Source organism: Moschus berezovskii, chromosome 2, assembly GCF_049115385.1.
Source record: "Moschus berezovskii isolate FMDL1 chromosome 2, NW_MosBer_1.0, whole genome shotgun sequence".
In the NCBI taxonomy this organism is placed as follows: domain Eukaryota; kingdom Metazoa; phylum Chordata; class Mammalia; order Artiodactyla; family Moschidae; genus Moschus; species Moschus berezovskii.
The window spans coordinates 28,860,415-28,886,377 of record NC_142461.1 but is presented as its reverse complement, the minus strand read 5'-3'; the positions used below and the strand labels follow the sequence as shown (position 1 = coordinate 28,886,377).

Here is a 25,963-nt window from a genome sequence, read left to right as displayed (position 1 = left end):
CATCCACTGGGCTCTCTCTGTGGGGAAGCCTGCTTCAGCTGGGTGGGGGTGGGTGGAGAACTGGACTGGGGAACAAGTCTGGGCAATGGGACCAGTGGGAGGGCGGGCAGAGGATGCCTGGCTAAGGCTTCACATCCTGACCCTGCCCTCCCCCCTCCCCCCAACTCCTCTCCCCCAACCTGCACCCACGTTCCCACCCCCAGAGTCCCAGGCAGCCCCTCCTCCCTTGCTCACACCCGGCCTGGGTCCCAGCTAGCCACACTTGGCCCTGATGCTCACTGCAGGGGGCAGCTGGTCCCCTGGGAGTGGGTCAGAGAAGCAGAGGGGAAAGGGAAGGGGGAGCTTGGGAGCAGGGCTGGGGGTGGGGGTGGGAAAGAAGCTGGGCTGGGCCCCAGGGACCAGCTGGGCAATGAGCCGGGGAAGCAGCCGGGAGGCTAAATGAGGGAGATTATCACCCAACTGCAGCCGGGCAGAGAGGGAGGCAGGCAGGGAAGCGGGGAGAGGGAGGGGAGAAGGGACGGAGGCCAGAGGGGAAGCGGGTGTAAAGGGGATGGGGGTGGGGGTGACAGGGGAGGCTGGAGGGATGGGCTGGAAGGACATGGAGGGGCTCCCACTGAGCACAGCCATATTCCTGGGATCTGGGAGACTGACTGGTGGGGACTTGGGAACAATTGGAGACAGCTGGCTGTGGGGCAGTGGGGAGGGGGCGCTTGCGGCTCACTGCTGCTCCACTTCGCAGTGGCCTGGAACTCCCCTCACCACCCTCCGCCCCCTGCCTCCCCCCGTACCTCCCCCCACACCGGGTTACCACCCAACTTCACTCCTGCTAGAGTCTGAAGGCTTCCTGACGCACCCTCAGGAGGAAAGGGGTGTGCTTTGGGCTCACGATGGAGACCAGTTATGTTGGGGAGCATGACCTGTGCTCACAGGACGATTTAGTAACACGCACGGAGTCCTGGGCGGCAACCCTGGGGGAGAGCTTGGGGGTAATTCCCCATTTTCTTGGCAGAGCCCCAGACTGAAGTAACTTTAAAAAAGCAATTAAATCACCTTAAAAAAAAAAAGCCAGTAAAGAAAAATCAATACCAGGAGAAAGGGGGAAAAGAGAGGCTGGGGAGGACAAGGAGGTGAGGGAGGAAGGCTGGGAGGGTCTGGTGGTCTACAGGGAGGGGTGAGCGAGGCAGGGGTTAGCGCTGGGGGCTGCCGGTGGTCACTTGGCAACTCTGAGTGCTAACTCAGCAGCTGCTCTCAGTACCAACCCCTGTCCCCTCTGGGACTTGGCCAGATGAAGCCCCTGGCTCCAGGAGTCTGGGCTTCTCAGAGTCAAGGAGCTGGCCCAGCCAAGGGGCCCCTGAGGAAGCTACTTTGATGAGAGGCTGGGGCCAACCCCTGCAGGGTGCCACACAGGGCTGGGGTTGGGGGGGGCTGTGTGTGTGTGTGTGTGTGTGCCATGCTTGGGTGACCTGCAATGGACACCGCCTGACCTGGGCTTGCAGCCAAGGGTGTGCAGAGCCATTCCCTGACCCCCTGGGGAGCCACCCCTGGGCCCCTTTCCGGGGCAGGGCAGGCCTGCCGCAGGGGAGGGGTGGCCGCTGGGCAGCGGGTGGACCTCAGGCTCTAATCCCTGGCTGCTGCCGTTTCCCTCAGATCGATTCCCTTCTCACTTTTTTTTTTCAGCTGCTGGTTCCGCGGCTCGGATCGATGGAGCCACCTTCCCCGCCCCTCTGAGCTTCCTCTCCCTGCTGCTCATTAGCGCCCCGATTAATCAGCCTCCTCCTTTCCTCTAGGGGACAAGTGCTTCCTCTCGATGAGGGCTCTCACTCTCACACAAGCCCCCCATCCCAGGGCACAGGCAGCTCACTGTGACTACCCCACCCTGGGGGTACCCCGGCATCATCCCTTCTGGGCCAGCCACCATGGGCCCCATCCTGCCTCTCCTCCGCAAGGCATGGCCACCCCAGCGCTCCCCTGCCCCTCTGCCTGGCACCCCCTGCGCCTGCTTCTTTAGGATTGCATTCCCTCCAATTCAAACCCAGCACATCTGGGCTCCCTCCAAAACCCCCCTTTGGGCTCTTGCTGACCTCCACGCCATACCCTCTGCCCCACATCATACCTCCTCTGCTCACTGGTCTGGCCACCCAACATGTTCCTTTGGGGAGGCAAAGTGGCCACGGATGCTTATTCCGGCCAGGGTGCCCTCTATCCCAGACACACAAGAGACTGAGTTGGAGATGAAGTGGGGGAGAGGGCGGCTGAAATCGGAGAGCGGGCAGGGGCGTGGTGGATGGATGTTAAGTCCAAAGCAAAGCTCTAAGGAAGTCAAGTATCTTGGTGGAGCCATCACTGACCCCTTGTCTGTCTTGCCTGCCCGTTCTCTCCCCTCCCCTCCCCTCCCTCATTCAAACAAGTGGCCTTCCCAAGGAGTTCCCTGGAAGGTGCTCTGAGTCGGGTAGCGAGGTCAGGTGGTGGTTGGGTGCTGGTGTTAGGAGTCAGGGAGGCCAGGAGGTGAGGGATGCAGTTGGCTGACCCTTCTAGGGGTGTGGTCCAGAAAAGTGGCAGAATAAGCTAAGGACTCTGGGTGCTATCCTCTTCCCTCGTGGCCTGGGAGTGGGGGCCAGGTGGGGACCCCACGTGTGACGAGGGTGTAGCAAGAGTTTGGGGGCCTCCCGATGAGGTCCCAGGCAGGGACCGGAGATCCCTGTCCTGGGCTGGGGGCTGCCCCCCTCCCCTGGCCTGGCTCCTGCCTCCCGTGCCGCCGGTGAAACGCTGTTGACATGTCCTGAATTATTAAGCATGGGGTGGGCTCCGGAGCACATGCTGAGCGGAGCGGCTGGGGCTGCACGGCGTGGCGGAGCAGTGCTCGCTCCCTCGCTCACTCGCTCGCTCGCAGGGACACACGCAGGGGCTGACAGCTGTGCTGGTGCTGATAAGGGAAGCCACAAGGAGACGATCGAGGAGAGAGACAAGCGGCAGCAGAGGCAGCAGAGGCAGAGGCATCATCAGGGCTGCGGAGCTGCTGGGAGTGGGAGTGACTCCCCCACCTCGGGCCCCCACCCTGTCCCCATCCTCTTCCTTGTTTGCCCTGAGTTTAGAAGAGCCGCTGCTGCCACCGTCGCCACTCCGGAGGGCACCGGGGGCTGCTGGCCAGGGAGGGACAGGGGCAGGAAGGCTCCGGCTGGTCCCAGCAGCTGGGGACAGATGCCGATCGAGATTGTGTGCAAAATCAAATTTGCAGAGGAGGATGCGAAACCCAAGGAGAAGGAGGCAGGGGATGAGCAGAGCCTCCTGGGGGCCGCTCAGGGGGCAGCAGCGCCCCGGGACCTGGCCACCTTCGCCAGCACCAGCACTCTGCATGGGCTGGGCCGGGCCTGTGGCCCAGGCCCCCATGGACTGCGGAGAACCTTCTGGGCACTGGCCCTCCTCACCTCTCTGGCTGCCTTCCTGTACCAGGCGGCCGGCCTGGCCCGGGGCTACCTGACCCGGCCTCACCTGGTGGTGATGGACCCCGCTGCCCCAGCCCCGGCGGCCGGCTTCCCCGCCGTCACCCTCTGCAACATCAACCGCTTCCGGCACTCGGCCCTCAGCGACGCCGACATCTTCCACCTGGCCAACCTGACCGGGCTGCCCCCCAAAGACCGGGACGGGCACCGTGCCGCCGGCCTGCGCTACCCGGAGCCCGACATGGTAGACATCCTTAACCGCACCGGCCACCAGCTCGCCGACATGCTCAAGAGCTGCAACTTCAGCGGGCACCACTGCTCTGCCAGCAACTTCTCCGTGGTGAGTCCTGCCAGGCGGCCCGGCCAGCCTGGGGTGGCCGGAGGCTGGCGGTGGGGGTGGCGGTGGCGCGCAGGGCATCCTCGACAGGGCTTCCCCTCCTTCTGCCGCCAGAGGCTGGCCTCATGTCACCCCCCAGCCCGGTGTTTCCCTCGGGGCTCCCCGGCAGGGAGCAGTGGACGCTCCTCGGGGCTTACCGGGCGGCTGCTGCTCCTCCACGGGCTCTCCTCCTGCTGCAGCGCCCAGGTCTGGGGGGCCGGGGGTCCTGGGATGGGCCTGGGGGAGCCCAGAAGCCAGTTGCCTTGCTGGGAAGGGATGCACCAGGCCATGGCCAGACCAACTGACCCCTGCTTTTCTCTTACTCCCCTTTTCTTCTGTGGCCGCTGGATTTTTCTCCCCCACCCCACCAGACAAGGGCAATGGGGAGAGCGTGTCTGGGGGCTCCAGCAAGGGAGGGACTCGGGGCTGCGTCTGGGGGAGCTGGCCCGGCCGGCAGACTGGAGAGGGCCGATCTTCGCGGACACTGGGTGCCAGTGTCTCCCGCTGTCTGTCTGCCTCTCACACACACCCCTTTCACGAACGCCCTCACACATCCCTCTTTCATGCTCCCCTCCAGCTTCTCCCGCTGCCCAGGCCCTCCCTCTGCTTCCTGGGTCTTACTGCTCCCTTGCCTGGCTCTGGCTCTTACACTGAGAATCACTCATTCACTCTTGCGAGCGTGGCTCACCCTCTCTGCTGCCCCCAGCACACACGTGCGTACAGCACACACACACACACGTCCACACACACACCTACTGCATGGGGACGTAGTTCCTGCACACTCTCTCTCACACACTCGGCTACACTCCTCTGCACACCTGCACACCCACGCACGCATCCAGAGAGCTAAGCATCCACGTGTCCACAGCCCAGCCCCTACTCAGCTGCCCAGGACAGGGTCACCCCCTGGATGCCGACCCATCTTGTGACCCCAGCTACCTCAGCCCCTGCTGCCTGTCTCACATATGTGTGAATGCACGCAGACATACACAGACTCTCACGTGGAGGCGTGGAGCTGCCCTCCCATGCACACCTCCCATAATCCAGGTGTGTGAGGTGTGTGTGTGTGTGGGGGGTGTCTTGTACGCTGTCTGTCTGTTGGTGTTCCATTCACCCACAGTCACAGGCTGTCTGTTATTCCTGGGGCTTGAGATGCTGTCCGCAGTCCAGTTTACTCCGGCATTATGTATGTGTGGAGTGTGGGGTGTGTGTTTTCATTCTTGTGACCGTGCCCAGCACATATGCAAATACATGGCATCAACATGGTGCCCATCCAGCCCAGGCTTTAAAGCCAGCCCCAAATGGGGGACTCTTCCTTGTCGTGACTGGGGGGCCCCCACCCAGGGTCTCCTTCACCCACTGCCTCAGTTGCACCAGGAAATATGCTCCAGTCATGTTCCTGCCCCCACCAAGCCTGCAGCCTCGGGGTCCTCCTGCCGTGGGGTGGGGGCAGTTGGGTAGAAATGGAGGAAAGGACGAGAAGGAGGATTGTGCTGAGAGAGGAATGGTGGGGTGGGCGCTAGTGTGGTCCAACCACACACCCCTTCTTCCAGGAAAAATCACTGCTCTCAAAGCGATTGTCCCAAAGGAGTGTGTGAATGTGGCCTCTCGGGTCCGAGGGGCTCCTCCTGCGACATCCCCACCCCTCCGGGTTGGTGGGGAGACAGAGCCCAGTGTCAGCAGGTGTTGTTGGGGCAGAAATCAATGGGGGCTTTGTGTCCCTGAGTGGGAGTTTGTGTCCCAGGCCCCAGTGCGGGGGTGGAAGGAAAAGGGGAAGAGTGATGAAACCTCAGTGGGGAGGGAGAGATGGGGGTCGAGGAAGCAAGGTGAGAGAGGCCAGAGGTTCCTGCCTGGAGGATATGGGAACACGGAGTCCCGGGATCAAAGCTGGTGAGTCCCTTTGAATGTGCGGATGGCCGGGCATGGGTGAGGGTGGATCTCCCACAGGCCCTTTGCGATGGAGAGAAAAGGACTGAAGACTGTGGTTCTCTGCTCTGGATGCAGCAGGGCAGTGCGGGGCAGAGGAGCAGAGCCAGCACTGGGGGAGAGGAATGTCCCTTGGACACACGTGTCCCCCCACCCAGCCTGGGTCCCGTAACCTTCTCCCAAACCCCAACCCCCGTCTGCCAAGTGGAACTCTTCCCTGGACCTGGCATTCTAGGGCTGAGTCCTTATTGCCAGTTTACCATGGTCTGGCATTATGGTTGGGACGGGAGGATCCATGGCAATGGGAAACTGGGGGTGTGCTGTGTGGGCAAGACTGGAGAAGGGGTCTGGAGAGACAAAGACATCAGGCTCTCTGATGGGGACGTGAGGTCACAGTAGACTCTATGGTGAGAATATGGAGCCCACAATGGGGATTTGGGATCCATGGAGGGGAGACGGGTACAGGGATCAGTGATGGGAACCTCCAGCCCACGGCTGCTGAGAAGGTCAATGACAGCGATAGATGGGGTGTGGGTAAGGGGCTGGTGTGTGTTTTCTGCTGCTTTCCCCGTTTTCTCCTTCCCACTCCCCACTCTGCTGTGACCTTTCCTCCGAATCCAAGTTAATAAATGTCACATTTTCCAGCCTATTTTTACTCTGGGTAATGCACCCTCCCCCAGTCCCCTCAGCTGCAGCTCTTGCTTCTGTTACCACTGCCATCGCTCTCACCCCCTGCTGCCTAATGTCCCCTCACCGACTCCCAATCAACACGGAGTTCTGAGCACCTACTATGTGCCAGGCTCTCTGCCAGGTGCTGTGGGGGCAAAGAACAAAGAACGGGGGAGCCCTGGTCCCCAGTCCCTGTCCTCAAGCAGCCTCCAGTCTCGTGGTGGGGCGGGGACGAGGAGACTTCAGAGCTTAACCAACCATGCAAGAGTTAACCAGCCATGCAAGCAGTGTCAGGAGGCGCCAGGATTAATTGCCAAACGAGGTACGCGGATAGTGAGAGCCAAGGTTCGGAGAGGCACTCTGCTGAAGAGGGCTGGGAAGGCTTAAAAGGGATGAGGCAGGCTGGGCTAGGTCTGGGGAGGAGGGGAGAGGGGTGAGAGATGGGAGAGGGCTCCTGGGTGGTGGGGGATGTTCCCACCTCTCCACCCCTACGCCCCTCCACCTAGCTCACCCCATCTCTTCTCTTTCCCGCCTCCCCCCGCTCCGCCTCTCCCAGTCTCATACCAACCCACTCCCACCTCCACCTCCTCCTTCCATCACCACCTATATACTCTACCTCCTCGATCGCTACCACCATCGGCTCCCCCACCCCAGTGTGCCAAGCCCCATCCATACTTTCCCAGGATGCGGTGTGCGCTGAGCCTGCCCACTTACTAGAAGGCAGAAATCACTCTTTCTCCCTGGGCTTCGTTTCTTCAGCTGTAAAATGCAGCTCTAAAACTCAGCATCTCCTCTCATCTGGGGATTGTATGGTGAAGCAATCAAGTGTGTGGGTTCTGGGGCCAGACCGCCTGGATTCGAACCTTGGCTGCGTGGCCTTGGAGAAGTCAGAAAGCTGCTGTGAGCATCCGCTTCTGTATTCGTTAAATACAATAGTAGAACCTAAAAAAAAATTGGGTAGTTGTGATAATCAAAAGAGATGGTTATAAAGGGCTTAGCCCACTGCCTGGCACACACACATGTAGTGAGGCACACCACCCCAGCTCCTGGCCCTCCTTAACCTGACTGCTCCCAGCACCACCTGCTGTTTGCCAACCCGTGTGCTGGCATCTTCGCTGTTCTCCATCACCGAGCCTTGCTCCTCTCCTGACCCTCGAGCCTGCACCCCCACTCTGTCATAGCATCCCTCTGCTCCCCACCCCTTCCCAAGATTCAGGCACGTGTGTGCATGCAAAGGAGTGCACACACTCACGATCTATGCTGACCCACAGAACACTCTGTGATGATGGAAACGTCCTGAATCTGTGCTGTCCACGGTGGTTGTCACTAGCCACATTGGCCAGGGAGCATCTGAGGTGTGATTAGCATGATGGAGGACCAACATTCCATTCAAACAGCTGAGTGTAGCCAGTGACGCGGTATCAGACCATGGGTCTCCAGGTGGTCAAGGGGATGGGGTTCAAGCTGCCAGGTTGGGGAGGGTAGGCTTTCCAACTGGCGTCAAAGGATATGAAGTGGTGGCGGTGGGCTGTGATCGGAAGTCTGGCTGTCTACTAAGGTCCCAGGTTGAGCCAAGGGTGGGGCCTGTGCCTGGGGACATCAAGATGTCTGCTCACCATGTGAGCAGGTACACCTTACTTCCCAGGTGTAGGATGTGACCTTGGTCTTTTCCATTCTGTTGTCTGGAAAACTGAGGCACGGGGAAGGTGGAGAATCCGTGAGGAGGTAGAGGGAGGCCAGCTCATCTCAGTTTGCCCTTTGGGGTCTGGGCAGCCCCCCGGAGGGGCAGATGACTAAGGACCTGTGTGAGCTTCCCTGTCTCTATCCCCTCTCAGACTTCCCTCCCCCTCCCAACCCCCCTTCCCCACGAGCTGGTGACTGCCATGACTATTAATCACTCGCCCTGTTCTCTTCCTCTCTACTAATCAGGCACAATTAGACAAGGCCTCTTCCAGCTGGGCAGTCCCCCTCCCTGCCCTCTTCCCTCCTCCCCCAGCCCCACCCCAGCTGCCATCAGGATGGCTCTGAGGCAGAGGGAGCAGCAAGTCGCCCTCGATCACTCTCTGGCTGCCCCAGCCCCCGGTTGGAGGCTCCTCCACCATCTCCTGCCTTTAGTCCAAGCTTCCACCTGAACCCGCCCCTTCCTCCGTATGGTCAAGTCCGTACCCCCTTCCCTGGTATGGTCAGGCCAGTACTGACAGTCTCTGCACCCGCTCCTTGATTGTGGCAGGGGCTCCTCCGCAGACATCCCAGCTCCATAACTTTGCCTGAAGGCCGCCCCTCCTCGCCCCCTTGACTCAGGAGGGGAGAGGGTTCCGGTTGAGCTTGGTCCAGGCCACTCATCTACTATATGAACTTGCCTCTGACCCTCACTGCCAGTCCAGCCCTCTGTGCCCTCCAGCCCCACCTTCTCCTGAGGCAAGAACCGGGAGAACATTTAACTCAACATCTAGTTCAGGGTTGGTCCTGCCTTTCACCCAGTAGGGAAGGGGGGCGGGTGAGAAGGGAAGGTCACTTACCTCTGAAGGGAGCAGCAGCTTCTCAGCCTCACCTAACTATTGCCCTCGGGTCAGGATGCCTGGTTTTGGGAGTGGGGGTGGGGGGGTCTTCCAGTTTGTCCAGAGAAGCCGAGAGCCTTGACTACTTTAATTAAAAATTTCTTGATTAAAAAAATAATTCCAGGGGCTACCTACAACTTGGACTGCAGAACTCAGTGAGCCTGCCCTCCCCACGGCGGGCCCCATCACTGGCTGCTGCCCCTCTGGCCCACCTGAAGGGGGCGCTCTCAGCCTGGGTACCTCCCATTGGCTAGTGGCGTTGCTGGGGGATTTGAGTGGCGTGGCCCAGGCACCGCGGGCAGGCACTGTTACTGTTACCCAGGGTTGGTCTGCAAGGGCAAAGGGGAGGGCCGGGAGGGCCGTGCCCCACCCGGCCCCACTCAGCAGCCCGGTGGCCTCTTTATTAATCAGGAATCAGCCCCGAGCTGGGCTCATTATTAGCTCAGCTTCTTGTGGCACTGCCGGAAGATGCTGATTAGCATTTGAAGAAATGGCCCCCGCATTTGTGTCTTCCCTCTGTCTCCCCTACCTGTGCTCCTTCCGGGACCCCCACCCCTGCCATTATGTTCCCTCTCCTGGCTGGTGGCAGGGCCGACTCCGCCGCCAAGCGCAGGCTAGGGGCAGAAGAGATCAGGGATTTGGGGCGGGGGGTTGGGGGTCGTGGGGCACGGAGGCAGGAAGACCTCAGGGAGCACTCGGAGTGCAGAGCTTCAGGGCTACTCAGTTTGGGGCCCCCGAGTCGAGAGTTCCACAGGAGGAGGAGGGGGAGTGAAGGCGGGGTGAAGACTCAGGGTGGTCTCGAGAGATGGATAGCCTCCCTGGAGGAGGGGGGTGAGAGGGCAGCTTCAGGCTGAGTTATCAGTGTTTCCCTGCCCTTCCAGGCTCTCCCAGTAATGCCACCTCCTTGGAGCAGTGGGCAGAGAGGGTGGGGACAGTCAGAACCGTGGACAGGAGGCATGAGAGGGTTTTTTTTGGGGGGGGGCGTAAATCCCTCAGGAGGCTTAGGGTCTTGGAGCCATCCCACATGAATGGGCGTGGGAGGACAGAGCCCCCCCCAGGGGTGGAGATCACAGGCTTCAGAGTGCAGTTTTCCAGAAAAGGGAGGGGTGCCTGCAGTTCTTCCCCGGATCCCAGACCCCAGGTCTGGGCTGGCAGCACTGAAAATCCAACCCACCCCCCAAATGTTCACTATGCCCTTGGGACACCCATTTTGAGTCAGAGGGGGAACAGTTCCAGAAAGACAGGCAGAGGCTGCAGCCGCCGAGGCAGCAGCGAGAGAGTTCAGAGAGGAGCCACGGGATGATTAAGGGGAAATGGAGGATTGATTTAGGAGGAAAGATTAAAGGAGCTAAATCCGTGGCGCTTGGCTCAGCGGTGACTAAGCGTGGACAGGATAATAGCTTACAAATGTGTGAAAGGTGTAAATACCAAACGGGGGGAGGGGAGGCGGCTCGGCGGCCAGGGGAGCGGGGCTGGGGGGCTGGGGAGGCCCCCGAAGGGCAGGGGCCCTTCGGGCGATGGCCCCGTGGAAGGCTGGCTCCTCTCCAGTGGGGGTGCAGCGCAAGCAAACGGGGGTGTCGGGGAGCCCGGGTTCCCAGTAGGGGTTCCATTTCGGGGGCACAGCTTCGCCGGCCTGTGCTACCTCCACGTCCCACTCTCGCCCCGCTGAGGATCTGAGGCCGCGGGTTCAAATCCCATCGGAGTCTTTCCGTGGCCCTGGGCACCCCTCCTTCCCCTCTGCAGCCCTCCGCTGGGGCCCCCGCCCGTCCCCGGCCGAGGAGCGCGGCGGGAGGCGGGGTCTCCCTCCGCGGTGGAAGCCTTTGGCGCGGCTGTGTGCGGAGGTCACTTTGCCGAGGAGCCGGGAGCCGGGGGAATGCAAATGAGGCAAACCCAGGAAGGAGAGCGGAGGAGCCCGGAGGAGACGGGAGGGAGGGCGCCCGGGTTCCGTGATGGATGCCTACCCCGCGGGAGGGACGAGGGAGGCGGCGAGGAGCGCCAGGCGGTGGGTGCGGCCCTCTGGGTGCGCGTGGGCCCGGCCTGGATGCTTCGGTGCACCCGCGGGTTTGGGGGCGATGGCACACCCATCGTCTCACCGCCGCTGCCACCTTCTCGTTCCCGGCTCCTGAACTCCCGCCGGGCTACGGGTGCGATTCACTGTGCAAGCAAACTCTTTTAACTACTAACTTTGCATCGAAGCCTGGAACATCAGGGAAGGACTTCGTTACAAATTAAAAATATTCCTGCCTGCAAGACTGGGGCTTCCCTAGTAGCTCAGACTCTAAAAAAAAAATCCTCCTGCAATGCAAGAGATCTGGGGGTTCGATCTCCTGGAGAAGCGAACGGTTACCCACTCCAGTATTCTTGCCTGGAGAATTCCAGGGACGGAGGAGCCTGGCAGGCCACAGTTGATGGGACTGAGCGACTTTTACTTATGCAAGACTGACTTTTTAGGGTTTAAGGCCTATGCGGTCGCTACTGGGAACAGGTCTGGCTGTTTACCTGGGTCCCGGGGGCCGCCCTCTCTCCTTCGCAGTGGAGACACGGCGCTCCCTGAAATTGCCCTGTTCTCCCACGGCCTCACGTGCTCCTGCTACCGGCTCCAGCTCGGCCTCAGCCTGGAGTCGCAAGGCCTTGACTGTCTCGTACTTCTCCACCCCTGCTCATGCATTTACACTTGAACAAACATCGTGCCCATTTCTTGCTAGACTCACAAGCACCTCTACCTTGGAGAAGAAGTCTCCTTGAAAAGTACCTGTAGGGCGGCTGGGGGCTGGGGTGTGCTCCGTCACGGTCCCTGCGGTAGGGGAGAGGGGCAGGTTCATGGGGTGGGGGGTCGTGCGTGCTAAGTCGCTTCAGTCCCCTCCCACTCTTTGCGACCAGGCTCCTCTGTCCTTGGGATTCTCCAAGCAAGAATACTGGAGTGGGTTGCCATGTCCTCCCCCAGGGGATCTTCCCTACCCAGGGATCTCTTATGTCTCCTGCATTGGCAGGTGAGTTCTTTACTACTAGTGCCCCTTAGGAATCCCTTAAGGGGGCGGGGTGGGGGGGTATGCTCCCTGGGTCTGACTGTTCTGTGATCAGATGCCCTTCCTGGGTGGGTGAGTGCTCTTGCTCTGGGAAGCTTGACTCTCCAACCCAAGTTCAATTCCTGTTCCACAGTCACAGAACTTGGATCTGCCCCCCATCACAGCCCACATCCCAGCTACTAACATTTGCTTGTCCCGGGGACTTGGTTTTGTGTGCTTTGTTCTCCACTGTTGTACACCTGGCTTCCAGCATTGGTGCTCAACCAACACTTTTGGAATGAATAAATGCCTCTGGGGCCAAACAGCCAACTCCTCAGGGGCAGAAGCCAGCGATTTTGTTCTCTGAATTATCCCCAACAGCACACACAGTGCCAGGCATACTGTATAGGCTCAAGGGACAGAGTAGGACAGTAAGCCTGATGTGAACGCCCACCACTTCATGAGCTCCTCCTAGTTTTTGGGGCTGTGCAAGGTGTGTATCAGTACACAGTGGCCTTGAGCAGAGTCCCATGCCCCTGACCCAGTCCCCTCCTCTGCTACCCCACCTGCCTCTGGCTTGCTCCTTACCCTCTCCGGTATTCCATTGTTTTGTCTGTAAAATGGAGATGTTAAGACATCTCCAGTAGAGGGTTTTTGTGAGAATTAAGGTCCCTGGGCGGAAAGATCCCCTGGAGGAGGGCATGGCAACCGATGCCAGTATTCTTGCCTGGAGAATCCCATGGACAGAGGAGCCCAGCAGTCCTATAGTCCATCAGTTCAGTCGCTCAGTCGTGTCTGACTCTTTGCGACCCCACAGACTGCTATAGTCCATAGGGTTGCACAGAGTCGGACACGACTGAAATGCCTTAGCATGCATGCACACAAGGAGTTAATTTATATAAAAGGCTTAGGACTGTGCTTGGCACAGAGTAAGCACTGAATAAATGTTAACTGTCGCTATTATTTATGTATTCAATACATTTTCTCTTTTTCATTACACCTCCGACGATGCCTATTATTATTCCCATTTTACAGAAAATAAATGGAGGGTCAGAGAGGTTAAATGACTGAACCCGCATCTCACAGACAGTTCAGGGCTGCTGGCCTGCACCCTCCTCTGGTAGGACAGCTAGATCTCAGAGCCTGGGGGTTTTGCTTTGACAGCATTTCATCCTCGCCCACAACTGCTGAGAGAGCCTTTACCAAGGGGCATTGTGCCCAGTGAGAATGGGCCCCGGAGGGATCCAAGGTCAAGTGGCTGCCCCAGTTGGGCTCCCCCACTTTCTTGAGCACCTTGCATGCATCTCTCTGGACTTACCTCTGATCCTCACTGTGAACCTCAGGAGGAGGAATTACCATTACCCCTTTTACAGAAGAGAAATCTGAGCCTCAGAGAGGTTAAATCACCACCCAAGGTTGTTTGTCCAAGGCTGGTGGCAGAGCCAGGATTTGAATCCTGTTCTGTTAGACTTCAAAATGTGCACCCATTTTTCTACCTTAGGAATCATATGTGGATCCTTTCCCAGCACCACATCCGCTGGCCAATCTCTACCCCAGTTTGGATCTTATTGGTCTCCACAACACCCTTATAACTAATATTGAGGCCTCATGTATGTGATTTTACCTTGCAAATGCCTGTCACCTACTTCATCTCTTTTGAGACTTATAACCAACCTGAGTTAAGGCGAGCAGGAATTTCTATCCCCACTTGACAGATGAGGAAACTGAGGACCAAAGAAGTCAGAAGTCACTTTACTAATCAAGTTACACAGCTGTCACTGGTGGAGCAAGGGCTGGGACCAGGGTCTACTGACCTCCAGGGTGCATAATGGAGGTTAGTGGACAATGCTGGGGCCCAGCGGGGGCTGGGGGCTGGGTACCAGTTCTGAATGTGCCCTCTTTTTTCTATATGCCCTTGGGTATGTCCCTTGCCATCTCTAGGCTTCAGATTTGGCCTTTGTACAATGAGGCTTTGGACTCGGTGACCTCCCAGTTCTGACTAATGCAGACACCCAGGCATTTTGAGTTGGCACTGTCTTCCCTGGCGAGGACAGAGAAGGAGAAGGCTTTGAACCTGGATGCTTGGGCTACCCCTGAGTGAAGCTGGGGTCGAAGAGCCATCTGACCTGGGATGCTAGTCACGGTTCATGGCAGATGAAAATATAACCCCTTCCACTGGCTACCCTGGGCCCCTGGGCACTGTAGGATTAAGGGGAGTTCGTTCCAGGGGCTGAAATGAGAGGCATGGGGCTGGACCACATCAGGGGAGGGCTGATGGAATTTGGAGGGATAAAGCTGCCGTGGAAAAGAGGGGTGGGGGAAGGTGCCAAGACCTTGGCAGAGGCAGGGTGCCCAGAAGGCACTGGAGATAAAGCCCAGGCCGCAGATTAGTGCTGGGATTAGCCCAGCCTCAGCTGCTCCTGGCTGCTTCTTATCTCCTGGAGGCCGGAGCCCTCTCCCCCACCACTCTGAGCCCTGGCCTTGCTAATTGCCTGTTAACCCCATGGGCTCCATGACTGCAGGGAGGATGAGGGGGTGGGAAGGGGTGAGGGCGGATACCAGCCAGCCAGCCAGGGAGAGCTTTTCAAGGCAACCAGAGCTGTGGACAGATGGAACTCAAGGGGCTGAGAGAGAAGCCATTGCTCAGAGGAGCACGCTCTGGACAGGTCTCTCCCAGTCTCTGGTTGTTGGTCGTCATCTGGGGCAGACCTGGAGAAGCGGGCAGGGAGAAGGAGGGAGGTGTGCCTGGGCAGGGACTCTTGGTCAGGGAGGTGGTTTCAGGCCCAGGGAAAAATCAAGAGGAGGAAGACAAGAGTCAGACACTGGATACCTAGTCTAGGGGATAGACAGGGAGAAAAGCAAACAGGTAGAGATGCAGTGGGCAAAAGAACAGAGAGGCAGCGGGGGGTGGGGGGGGTGTAGTCAGGCCAATGGGAAAAAGGCCAGGCCAGGGGGATGGACAGGTGGACAGAGGGCACGGAGCAGAGACACAGGCCAGATGAATAATTGATTAGATGCTGAGGACAGAGAAAGACTCAAGAGGATGCAGAGAGGCTTGAGAGACAAACTGAGATCAGGGGATGGGGAGGTTAGAGAGGCAGACAGACCCAGCCAACCCTGAAGGGGAGGTGGTCTGAGAGGGACAGGCAGAGGGCTGGCAGGAAGTAAGCTGGGGGAGGGGTCCAGGGGTCTGCCTGCAGTGCGGACACAGTCCTGTCTAGAAGCTGTCCAGCCCAGGCCCAGAGGGTCTCCGTGCACGTCCAGGAGGGCAGACCTAGGAATGAGGGTAGAGAGCAAGGGAGGGCCGAGAAGAGGGAGAGCCAGGTGGGAGAAGGAGGTGTTGCTGGGCTGGGAACAGGCTGAGGAGCTGAGGCTAGTGGTGGCAGGTCTGGAAATAGCCCCTCAGTCCATCAGGGCCCATCCTGGCCCAGGACACGCTTCTTTCCGCGGCCGGACTCTGGAGCCTCAACTCCCGTGCACACACCCTCCTCTGGGGCCAGTCCTTGGGGAGAGCGCAGTGGCCAGCCACTGGGACCCTGTGGCTGATCAGCCGTGCCGTCTCCATGGAAGAGGCTGTGAACTGTGCTGCCACCAGGGTTCTGCCACTTAGGAGCCGGCAGGCAGCTCCACCCGCTGCTGCCTGCCTGGCCCAGGGACCGTCTCCAGGGCAACGCTCTGCTCTGTCCAGCAGTGGGGCCTGACCCAGGCGGTGCAGGTGGCCTGGCCCTGCCAGTCTGGCCTGTCCACTCCCTGCAGAACATTGTCCATCAGACCCAGAGTCCTTCCACCCATCTTCCTTTGTCATCTTCTCTCTGCATAGTTGCCTCGAGGGCAGAGATACCAGGTAGCCACACCCATCTGAAGCCACTGGAGCCAAAGCCTTCCCCGGTGGCTCTGCCTGCACAAGGCTGGTCTCAGTGTCATGTAGTCTGTGTGTGTGTGGTGGAAGGATCGGGTAGGGAGGCGGCCCTGGCCCCACCCAGGTTGACTCAAGAGACACAGGTTCGATCCCTGGGTCAGGAAGATCCCCTGGAGGAGGGCATGGCAACCCACTCCAGTGCTCTTGCCTGAAGGATCCCATGTATGGAGGAGGAGGCTGGCAGTCTACAGTCCATGGGGTCGCAAAGAGTCAGACACAACTGAAGCAACTTAGCAGGCACTGAGGATACCAAGACGGTGAAATGGGGGCTCCCAGCCTCAAGGAGTCCAGGGTCCCATGGGAGAGATCATGACAGTGCCCAGGGGTCAGGGTCAGTCGCTGCATTCTTGGGGGCACTTGTGAGCAGCTCCCTACCAGGGTACCCCATGCAGCCCGGTACCTTGTTAAGCTGCCCCACTGGAGCTCACACTGACAAATGGCTGCAGCAGCAAAAGCTGATTCCAGCATCTGCTTGGCTCAAAATAGGACGGGGTGAGTGCTTTGAGAATTGGGGCAAATGCTTACATATTTGCCCCCCTCTGCCTTTCCCACACCACTGAGGATATAGCGATCTTGCCCCCAGCCCTGTTCAAAGCTCTCTTCCCTCTGAGGACATGTTGAGAAAACACAGATCTAGAGTTGGGCTGTCTTGCTGGACTCTGGTCCTTTTGTCTAGGGACTTTTGATCCACAGTGTGGTCTGCAGACCAGCGGGTTGTTAGAAATGCAGAATCTCAGTCCTGCTCCCCAACACACTTTGCTGACTCAGAACCTGCCTTTTAACAAGACCTCTAGGTGCTCGGCATGCACATTAGAGTTTAAGAAGCACTGATCTTGGAGACCTTGGCAAATCAGCCAACCTTGGGACCTCAGTTTCCTCATCTGTAGGATGTCGGGTGGCTGTGAGATTCGCTTGGAATTGGAAAGAGCATGTGAAGCATTGAGCGCAGTGCCTGGGGCAGAGCGAATGCTCTGGGACTGTCAGCCATGCCCACTCCTGCCCCACTGATGGACACACAGCAGGGAGCTGGGGCAGGGGTGTGTGATGGACAGGGTCAATGACGACTGGAACCCAGCAGCAGCTGGCATGGGTGCAGAAGGCGGAGGGGAGGGACAGGTGAGGGACTGAACTGGGAGGCAGCAGATATGGAAAAGAGAATAGGGAAGGTGTAGTTGAGAGTCCCTTGGACTGTAAGGAGATCCAACCAGTCCATTCTAAAGGAGATCAGCCCTGGGTGTTCATTGGAAGGACTGATGCTAAAGCTGAAACTCCAACACTCTGGCCACCTCATGCGAAGAGTTGACTCACTGGAAAAGACTCTGATGCTGGGAGGGATTGGGGGCAGGAGGAGAAGGGGACGAAGAGAATGAGATGGCTGGATGGCATCACCGACTCGATGGGCATGAGTTTGAGTGAACTCCGGGAGTTGGTGATGGACAGGGAGGCCTGGCGTGCTGTGATTCATGGGGTCGCAGAGTCGGACATGACTGAGCGACTGAACTGAACTGAGAGGAGTGAAGTGAATGGGAAGGTGGGATGGAAGAAAAGAGGTTGAGTGTTGAGACTCCAGTCTCATTTCGGCTGGATGGGGCTGGGACAGGGGCTGGGACTTGGGGCAGGGTAGGCTAGGGCTGGGGCAGTTGCCAGCACTGGATGGTGGGAACCCCTGCGTCCTGCATCTATCTAAGTCAGCTCCACCTCTCCCACTGACTAGTCGGGTGACCTTGGGCAACTCATATCACCTTTCTGAGCTGCGGCTTTCTCATCGGTAATCATCAGGCTAATTAAACCTACCTGATACCAGGGTGGCCGAGGAGATGCAACGGGCCAGCTGACGTTGCTGTGTTTTGTAAACTGCAGAGTGCTTGTTCCACGGGTCCTTTTGTTTTGAGAATCTGAGGCGGGGTGCTTGGGTGATAGAACTGTCTGAGAGGGAAGAATTAGCAGGATCATTAACCTAGTAGAGATGGGAGGGTGAGACAAGCCTGCCCCACGGGTGGGGGCACCCCAGGCCCCCAGTTCCTAGAACTCCTCACTCGCACTGCCCTCACCCAGCCTTCCCCTTTCCCTGGAGCGAGGCGTTTAGGAATCCTTTCCCTTACATTGCCTCCTCATGCCTCTGCTCGCGGCTCTCACCAGAGTGAAAATGTCCCCGAGGGGAGGGGGAGACAGATTGAGTGCGCTGACCTCCTTACCCCCAGGGAAGCTGCTGCCTGTGATGGGTTTGACCCGGGGGCTGGTCTCTGTGGGGTGAGCCCGGCAGGGGGGAACTTCCTTCTGCCTCCCTCCCTCAACCTCCCCCCTCCACCCGCCGCCGCTTGAAACTAACTCCCAACGCGCAGCTCTGTCCCCGCCGGAGCCTCGGCTTCCATCTCCGGGTCGCCAGCGCCATCTGGTGTCCATATGGGAAAACTCTCCGCAGAGGAAACCGGGGATGGGCTTCGTCCAGCGCGGGTCGTCTTTTCTTAAAGTATCTCTTGTGCCCTGCACTGGGGATGCTTAACTCACTGCCTCTGGGTAGCATGAAGTCGCGTGAGGGATGATGACCGCTGCTCAGGGTGACAAACAGATAAGCAAGGTTATCTCAGGTCTGGAGGAGTATTTTGAGCAAACCCACAAACACACTGATCAAGGAAGAGTGACACTATGAACATGGGTGTGGCCTATGAGTGTGCACCTGCAGAAGGGACACTTAAGCTCAGGTTTAAAAGATGAGCAGCTGGACCATGCCAGCTGGGTGGAAGGGAGCATTCCAGGAGAGGGAACTGCATGAACAAAGGCCCTGGGAGAGATGTTGCTCCGTAAGTTTGAAAATGTCATGGAGATCTCTTTGCAGGAGAGAGGCAAAGGTCACCTCTCATGGAGACTTTCAGGCAAGGAGGCAACTTGGCTTTATTCTCTGGGGAATGGGAAGCGGTTGTTGGGCTTTAAGATGGCAAGTGACTTGATTGGATCTCTGCAGTTTAGAATGAGCACTCTGGCTACCATGTTGTGAATGGCTTGGCAAAACAAACTTAAACACGCAGACACTCAGTCATGTCTGACTTGGAAGGGAGAGGCAAAGGCAGATGCAGGGACACTAGCTAGGAGCCTGCCGCCATGGCCAGAGGCAGATGATAGTGAAAGTGGGACATGAGATGGAAGGAAACTGGATGGATTCTAAAGAGATTTTGGAAGTAGAACTGCCCAAGATGGCTGCTGGATTAGATGCCTGGTCACCCCTGTTCTGTATCTCAGCAGCCAACTTACTGGGAGAAGGAGATTTCGGGGATTCTGACTCTAGAAACTAGGTTGAGAGCAGGGCCCTTTACTCAGAGGAGGAGGAATCAGGGACAGGATTTGGGAAAACATCAAGAGTTCTGCTATTGATATGTAAAGCTGAAAAAAGTGAAAGTGTTGGTCACTCAGCTGTGCAACCCCATGGACTGTAGCCCACCAGGCTCCTCTGTGCAGAGGATTTACCAGACAAGAATACTGGAATGGGTTTCAGTTTCCTTCTCCAGGGGATCTTCCTGACCCAGGGCAGATTCTTTACTGGCTGAGCCACCAGGGAAGCCCCATTAAGCTGAAGGTGCCTTTTAATCATTGAAGAGAGGATGTCAGTAGAAAAGATGGAACTTGAGGGAGCGGCTGGGCTGTAGTTTGGTTGCTGGGATATAGGACAGGGGTGACCAGGCAGGTCTGGTGGCCCTTATAGACCACCAAAGCTTAAGGGATTGTCTTTCATCCCGCCCCCCACCCCTCCTCTCTCTCACCCCAGGTCTATACTCGCTATGGAAAGTGTTATACCTTCAACGCAGATCCGCAGAGCTCGCTGCCCAGCCGGGCAGGGGGCATGGGCAGCGGCTTGGAGATCATGCTGGACATTCAGCAGGAGGAGTACCTGCCCATCTGGAGAGAGACAAGTACGCAGGCAGGAAAGGGACAGGGGCTCCAGCCGGGGTCCTCTGCCTGCGATGAAGGTTTCCTAAGGACCCCATCTTCACTGTGCAGATGAGACATCGTTTGAAGCAGGCATCCGAGTGCAGATCCACAGCCAGGAGGAGCCACCCTACATCCACCAGCTGGGCTTCGGCGTGTCCCCAGGCTTCCAGACCTTCGTGTCCTGCCAGGAACAGCGGGTGAGCACACCCAGCTGTGTCCTGGGTTGGTCATGGGGTGGGGCCTTTGGGCCCAGAGTGGAGGCTGACCCGATCTGCCCTCCAGGAGCTCACATCCCACCAGCCCTTCCACAGCCTTTGCTGGGGCTGTGGGTACTGGGGGCCAGGTGAGACTTCTGTGTGTGACTCCATTGTGCACTGCCTCTTCAGCTGACTTACCTGCCCCAGCCCTGGGGCAACTGCCGAGCGGAGAGTGGGCTCAAGGAGCCTGAGCTTCAGGGCTATTCAGCCTACAGTGTGTCTGCCTGCCGGCTGCGCTGTGAAAAGGAGGCCGTGCTTCAGCGCTGCCACTGCCGGATGGTGCACATGCCAGGTGGGCACCCCACCCCCACCAGCCCTCCGTGCCACCCTGCCAGGCTCCAGAACCTCTGAGGGCAGAACACTGCTTATGTGCATGGGGGCAGGTGCATGTGTATGACCACATGTGTGCATGTGTCTGCCCACGTGAGGGTACCTGGTATGTGTTTGGGATTTTGTGCATGTTTTCACATAAGCGTTTGTATCTATGCCTGTTACTATGTATCTCTGCATACACGTACTTGTGTAATCTGTACTTGTGTACTTGGACTGTGTGCACGTGCTTCATCACGTGCATGTAAATGCATGTGCACAGTCGTGTCCATGCAAGCGTGCATGGCTTGCACGCATATATGCACAAACACGTGCACATTCATGCAGGCACATATATGTGCAAACACCCACATATGTGCACGTGAACATGTGTGCCCACATTTGGGAATGTGCGCGGTGGAGAGTGGATGGAGCCATAGACTCCAGGAATAATCTTCTCTCCTTTCAGGCAATGAGACCATCTGCCCGCCAAATATCTACATCGAGTGTGCCGACCACACACTGGGTCCGTGCTGCCTTCTCGCCCTGCCTCTCCGCCCCACACCTCTTCATCTCTCTGTCCACCTTTCTCCTCACTGCCCTGGCTCCTCCCCTCCCAGTCCCCTCCTGGGGTTTTTCCTTGGGGCTGAGCCTTATCCTATACCTCCGGGGGTCTGAGGACCTTTGCAGGTGTGGTACTTGGGTAAGCGGAGGCAGCGGGGTGGGAGGGACCTGAGAGTGAGGGGCGGGGCTTCTCGTCTTGGCCCAGCAAACGAGCCTGCCTCCCTGGGAGAGGGAATGACTTCTCCCTCGGTGTGAGGAAAGGTGCGTTGCTGGCTGTCAGTGTGGGCAAGGCAACCGCGTCTGTCCTTAGAGCTCACCTGATCCACACTTCATTCATTCATTTATTCATTCTGCAGATGTTTACAGCCTGCGCTGGTGCCAGAGGTAAGAACGGGAAGGAGAGCCCTGCTCTGTGGTGCTTACTCCCCAGTAGGGGTGTGGACGGGCATCACAATACAGCCCGCCAGTCCTTGCGTAGGGGAACCTCAGCGATTCTGTGGGGCCCCAGCAAAGGCAGGCAGCCCCACCTGGGCAGGCAGGGAGGATTTCCAGAGGAAGTGACGTATGAGCTGAGGCTTGAAGGATGTGGACGAATCAGGCTGGTGAAGAGAGGGACACTTCTAGGCGGTGGGAGCAGCTCTTGCTAAGACTTGTGGCCAGAGAGAGCACGTGTGAGTCTGGGGCCCTGACAGGTCAGTGTGGCTGGAGGGCAGAGAACAAAGGAGGGCGTGGTAAGCGCAGAGGAGGCTCTGGGAAGCCAACAACGGCTTAAGGCCAGGCAAGAATGCCTTCTGCTTTTAAAAGGGGACTCTGATGAGATGCGAGGCTGGAAAGGCGAGGAGGAAGAGAGGAGGAAGACTAGACTCAGGGTGACTGCTCAGGAGCACACTGAGGAATCCAGATGCTGGCCACAGGGGCGGGCTTGAGATCCGGCGGCAGAGTCACACCCTCTCTGTCTTACAACTTCATCTGTCAAAGGGGTGACTGAAGAGTGTTTCATGAAGAAATGGATGTGAATGCGGTTAAGGGGACCACAAGGAGGGGTGAGACTCCACAGAACTGGGGGCACCCAGAGAGTGACCTGTGACTGTCCAAGATGGACAGGAGACAGGAGCCGGGGCCACGAGAGGAGAGATGCAAAGTCTGCCCAAAACCAGAGGGCAGGGAGTCTAGGTGATGCATTTGGCAGAGATCAGCGTCCTGGGACAGAGCAAGGTAGGGAGAGTGGATCTGAAGGGGCGAGCAGAGAAAACCCAGCACACTGAGCACAGGGATCTCGCCCACTGTTCCTCTGTTCGTTCAGTCATCTGCTCATCCATCCATCTGCTCACCCACAGGCATATGTAAAAACACGCATTAATTCCATTCATCCCAGCATCCTCTCCAAGCCCCTCCTGTGCCTGTGGCCTCACGTGATTGCTTTGCTCTGGTTGGTGGACTGAGCCCCTCCCTCTAAGCCACGAGGACCTCTCCGCCCCAGGGGGCTGGGCAGCAGAGGGAGAAGGAAGGTGCTGGGGGTTTTGCCTCTGCCCACTTTATTAGATGGTCTGAAAGTGGACCAGGAAGCCGGTCTCCTCCAGGCAGTGCCAGAGCTGGTCAGAACCGGCCCTCAGTGTGGGCGTGCATACCTCAGGACCACCCCGAGGCTTCCTTCCAACAGCTGGTGGGCCTCTGGGCCATCCTGCCCTCCCCCACTGCACTTGGTGCCTCTGTGTTGCAGACTCCCTGGGTGGGGGCTCCGGAGGCCCGTGTTTCTGTCCTACCCCGTGCAACCTGACCCGCTACGGGAAAGAGATCTCCATGGTCAGGATCCCCAACAGGGGCTCAGCCCGGTACCTGGCAAGAAAATACAATCGCAACGAGACCTACATACGGTATGTGTGTGTGTGTGTGTCTCTGTGTGTGTGATGGAGACCACCCTCAATAGATCTAGTATATGATGGAGGTTAGGAATGGATTGCAGCTTTGTTAATAATGAGCGTTCTGCCAGGAATGCCTTTCAGGACCTTGATCTGTTTTTTCTAACTGACCCCTGCCCACCCTCCAAGTCACATCCTTTGTCTCTGCTTCCAGGGAAGCCCTTCTGAGCCTAAATGCCTTTCATCTGAGCTCCCGCACCACGCTGTCCGTATCTCTATCACTGCATTAACCTGCTGTTTTAGAGCCCTCTGTTTGTGTGTCTTTCTGCCCCAGCAACCTGGGAACTGTTCAGTGCATATCCAGTTCTGTGCAGAGGGAGAGGAACTGGAAAGGATGGGGGAGGAGCCAGGTGGCCCACAGGTGGCCCCACTGAGCCCTGGATCTGGTACCCTGCAGCCAATCTACAAATGCTGAGCATCCTCTGAGTGCCAGGCCCAGCGCTGGGCCCTGTGGGGATAGAGATGATTATAACTCATGTCACAGTTTGTGGATGAGGCCTTGTTTCAAAGTGTTCTTAAGCCCTCAGGAGAGACGACTGCGGTGGGGTAAGGGGAGCAGGAGAGGCATGAGCTGAGCCTCTGTAGACCCCAGGTTTGGGTCCATGAGAAGAGGATGGAGGGGGGAATCTCAGTTAGAGATGTGTGGGATGCTGCGGATACCAGCCTGAGTGTCAGGAAAGCTGTGTGGAGAGAAGCAGATAAGAGCGCAGTTTGGACAAGAATGTACAGTGCAGCAGATCATGGGCAGGCTTGAAAGTCTGAAAGAGGAATTATGGAGTGAACTGCAGGGTAATAGGGAGCCACTGAAGGTTCTATGGGGCTTCTCAGGTGGCGCTAGGGGTAAAGAACCTGCCTGCCAATGCAGGAGACACAAGAGACTCAGGTTTGACCCCTGGGTCAGGAAGATCCCCTGGAGGAGGCCACGGCAACCCATTCCAGTATTCTTGCCTGGAGAATCCGTTGGACAGAGGAGCCTGGCAGGCTATAGTCCATAGGTTTGCAAAGAGTCAGACATGACTGAAGCAACTTAGCATGCACACACGCCCACATACACGAAGGTTCTACAGAGGTACGGGGATGAGGCAAAGTGAATGCTATTTGCTGCTTTAGAGAAGGGTGGAGGGAAGGCAGGCCTGGGAGTTTTGTTTTGTTTTCCCAGGCCTTTTGTTAGCCCTCAGAACACAAAGCTAACAGGAATCTGGGCCTGCTTCTCCTCACAGCCTTTGGGAGCCTGGGGGGTGATCATCAGTTTCTCCGTGTAGGGGCCTCAGATCTGGGTCTGCTGGGTCTGGGATGTCCCGCCAGCTGTCTCCTTGAGACGATGGCCCCTCAAGGATACCCTGCTTCCTGTCTCTGCAGAGAGAACTTCCTGGTTCTCGATGTCTTTTTTGAAGCCCTGACCTCTGAGGCCATGGAGCAGCGAGCAGCCTACGGCCTGTCAGCCCTGCTGGGTGAGCCTGGGCCCCGACTGCACGGGGATGGAGCAGCCCAGCCTCCTTCCTCTGACCCTGCTCTCCTGCTCCCCAGGAGACCTCGGGGGACAGATGGGACTGTTCATCGGGGCCAGCATCCTCACGTTGCTGGAGATCCTTGACTACATCTATGAGGCAAGGGATGGGGGCCTGGCGGGTAGAAGTAGGGGCTGGGGGAAAGCAGAGAGGCCTGGCAGGCTTTCTGGTACACCTGGACTGGCAGGAAGTCAGGCTCAGGGTTCTTTTCTAGCCCTCCCTCCTCCCTTGACTGGCCAGAAGGTCTGAGGGCAAGGAGGGGCAAAGAGAAGGGGGGTGAGGGAGGAGAGCTAGGGTGTCCCGGTGGGGGTTCGCTGGGGCAGCAAGTCCTATGTGGTGGGGCTGGTGAGGCCCGTCCTTCTCCTCTAGCAAGTTTCCTGAACCCACTGCTGTCCCCCCACCTTGAACCCCAAGGTGTCCTGGGACCGACTGAAGCGGGCGTGGCGTCGCCCCAAGACCCCTCTCCGGACCTCCACAGGGGGCATCTCCACTTTGGGGCTTCAGGAGCTGAAGGAGCAGGTGAGAATGAGGATGCAGCCAGCGCTTTCTCCCAGGACTGAATTCCCCCACAACCTCTGAACTAGCCCTCCAGGGTGGGGTTCCTGGAGCCTCCGACCCCACGGACAAGGGAAGGCTGGCTGTGAGAGGCCTGGGGGCTCCACTCCATCTCTCCCTGTCCCCCTCCCTCTTCACCTTGCAGAGTCCCTGCCCAAGCCGGGGCTGTGCTGAAGGCGGGGGTGCTAGCAGCCTGCTCCCCAACCACCACCACCCCCATGGTCCCCCAGGAGGCCTCTTTGAAGACTTTGCTTGCTAGGATGGTGCTGTGTCTGAAAGGACCCAGGAGTCTTGGACTCCTCCCTGGATCCCCACCATGGACTCCGGCTGCTGGGACAGGAGGCCTGGGGGGAGTGGTGGCCCAAGGCTGAGGGAGTGAGGGCGGTGCCCACTGGAAGGGTGGGGACTCTCACTCACCCTGGCGCCAGCTGCTTTGCACAAGGCTTCCTCTTGTGCACACCCGCCACCCCCAGGATGGTGACCAGGACAAACTGGAGACTAGGACATGGGCCCCTGTGGAGGAGAGAAGGGGTGGGGGATGAAAGAGGGAGGAGGAAAAAGGGGCCCACCCTAGCAGGAGTGGAACCCTCTGTACATTTGTATATATTCAGGGAGGACAGGGTGGGGGTAGGGTACTGATGTAGAAGGCGGGTGGGGCGATGGTGATAGGGGTGGGTAGTTTAGGGACAGCCAGGGTCCCAGCCCTGCAGTGTCAGCAAGAGAGGGCAAGGCCCCCAGGACTCAGGACAGCTGGGCTGGTCCTGCTTCCTGCCCGGCTCCAGACCCGGCTCCCCTTTTGGCAGGAGAGTGGGTGATCCAGCCTGCCTGGCCCAGCTCCCAGTTTCCCCTGCCCCAACTCCACTCCCCGAAGCCTGTGCCACAGGGAACAGCAGCTCTTCCAGACCTTGGCTGAGCTTGGGGGTGGGAAAGGGGGCTTCCTCAGGCCTCTCTGCTTCTGATCTGATTTTATAAAGTGCTGACAAAATTGGGAATAAAGAGGCATTAAGAATTCTCTGTGTATATGTGACTAAGCT

General features: G+C 58.2%; 1 protein-coding gene across 4 annotated transcripts; it reads left to right on the top strand.

Moving 5' to 3' along the window:
* Positions 1-2,545: 2,545 nt before the first annotated feature.
* ASIC4 (acid sensing ion channel subunit family member 4) lies at positions 2,546-25,924 on the top strand. 4 transcript variants are annotated; one of them, XM_088841940.1, is made up of 11 exons: positions 2,546-3,780; positions 19,654-19,798; positions 19,887-20,014; positions 20,204-20,366; positions 20,853-20,913; positions 21,258-21,331; positions 22,668-22,821; positions 24,226-24,317; positions 24,394-24,473; positions 24,789-24,893; positions 25,075-25,924. In XM_088841940.1, the coding sequence occupies exons 1-11, from the start codon at positions 2,794-2,796 to the stop codon at positions 25,186-25,188; spliced, it is 2,103 nt and encodes a 700-aa protein (XP_088698066.1). In that variant the 5' UTR covers positions 2,546-2,793; the 3' UTR covers positions 25,189-25,924. The 4 variants fall into 4 exon arrangements, 3 of the variants coding, with proteins under 3 accessions (XP_088698066.1, XP_088698062.1, XP_055253748.2); XM_088841936.1 differs by lacking the exon at positions 20,204-20,366 and having other exon boundaries at positions 20,853-20,909; positions 21,304-21,331; XM_055397773.2 differs by lacking the exon at positions 21,258-21,331 and having other exon boundaries at positions 20,853-20,909.
* Positions 25,925-25,963: the final 39 nt, after the last annotated feature.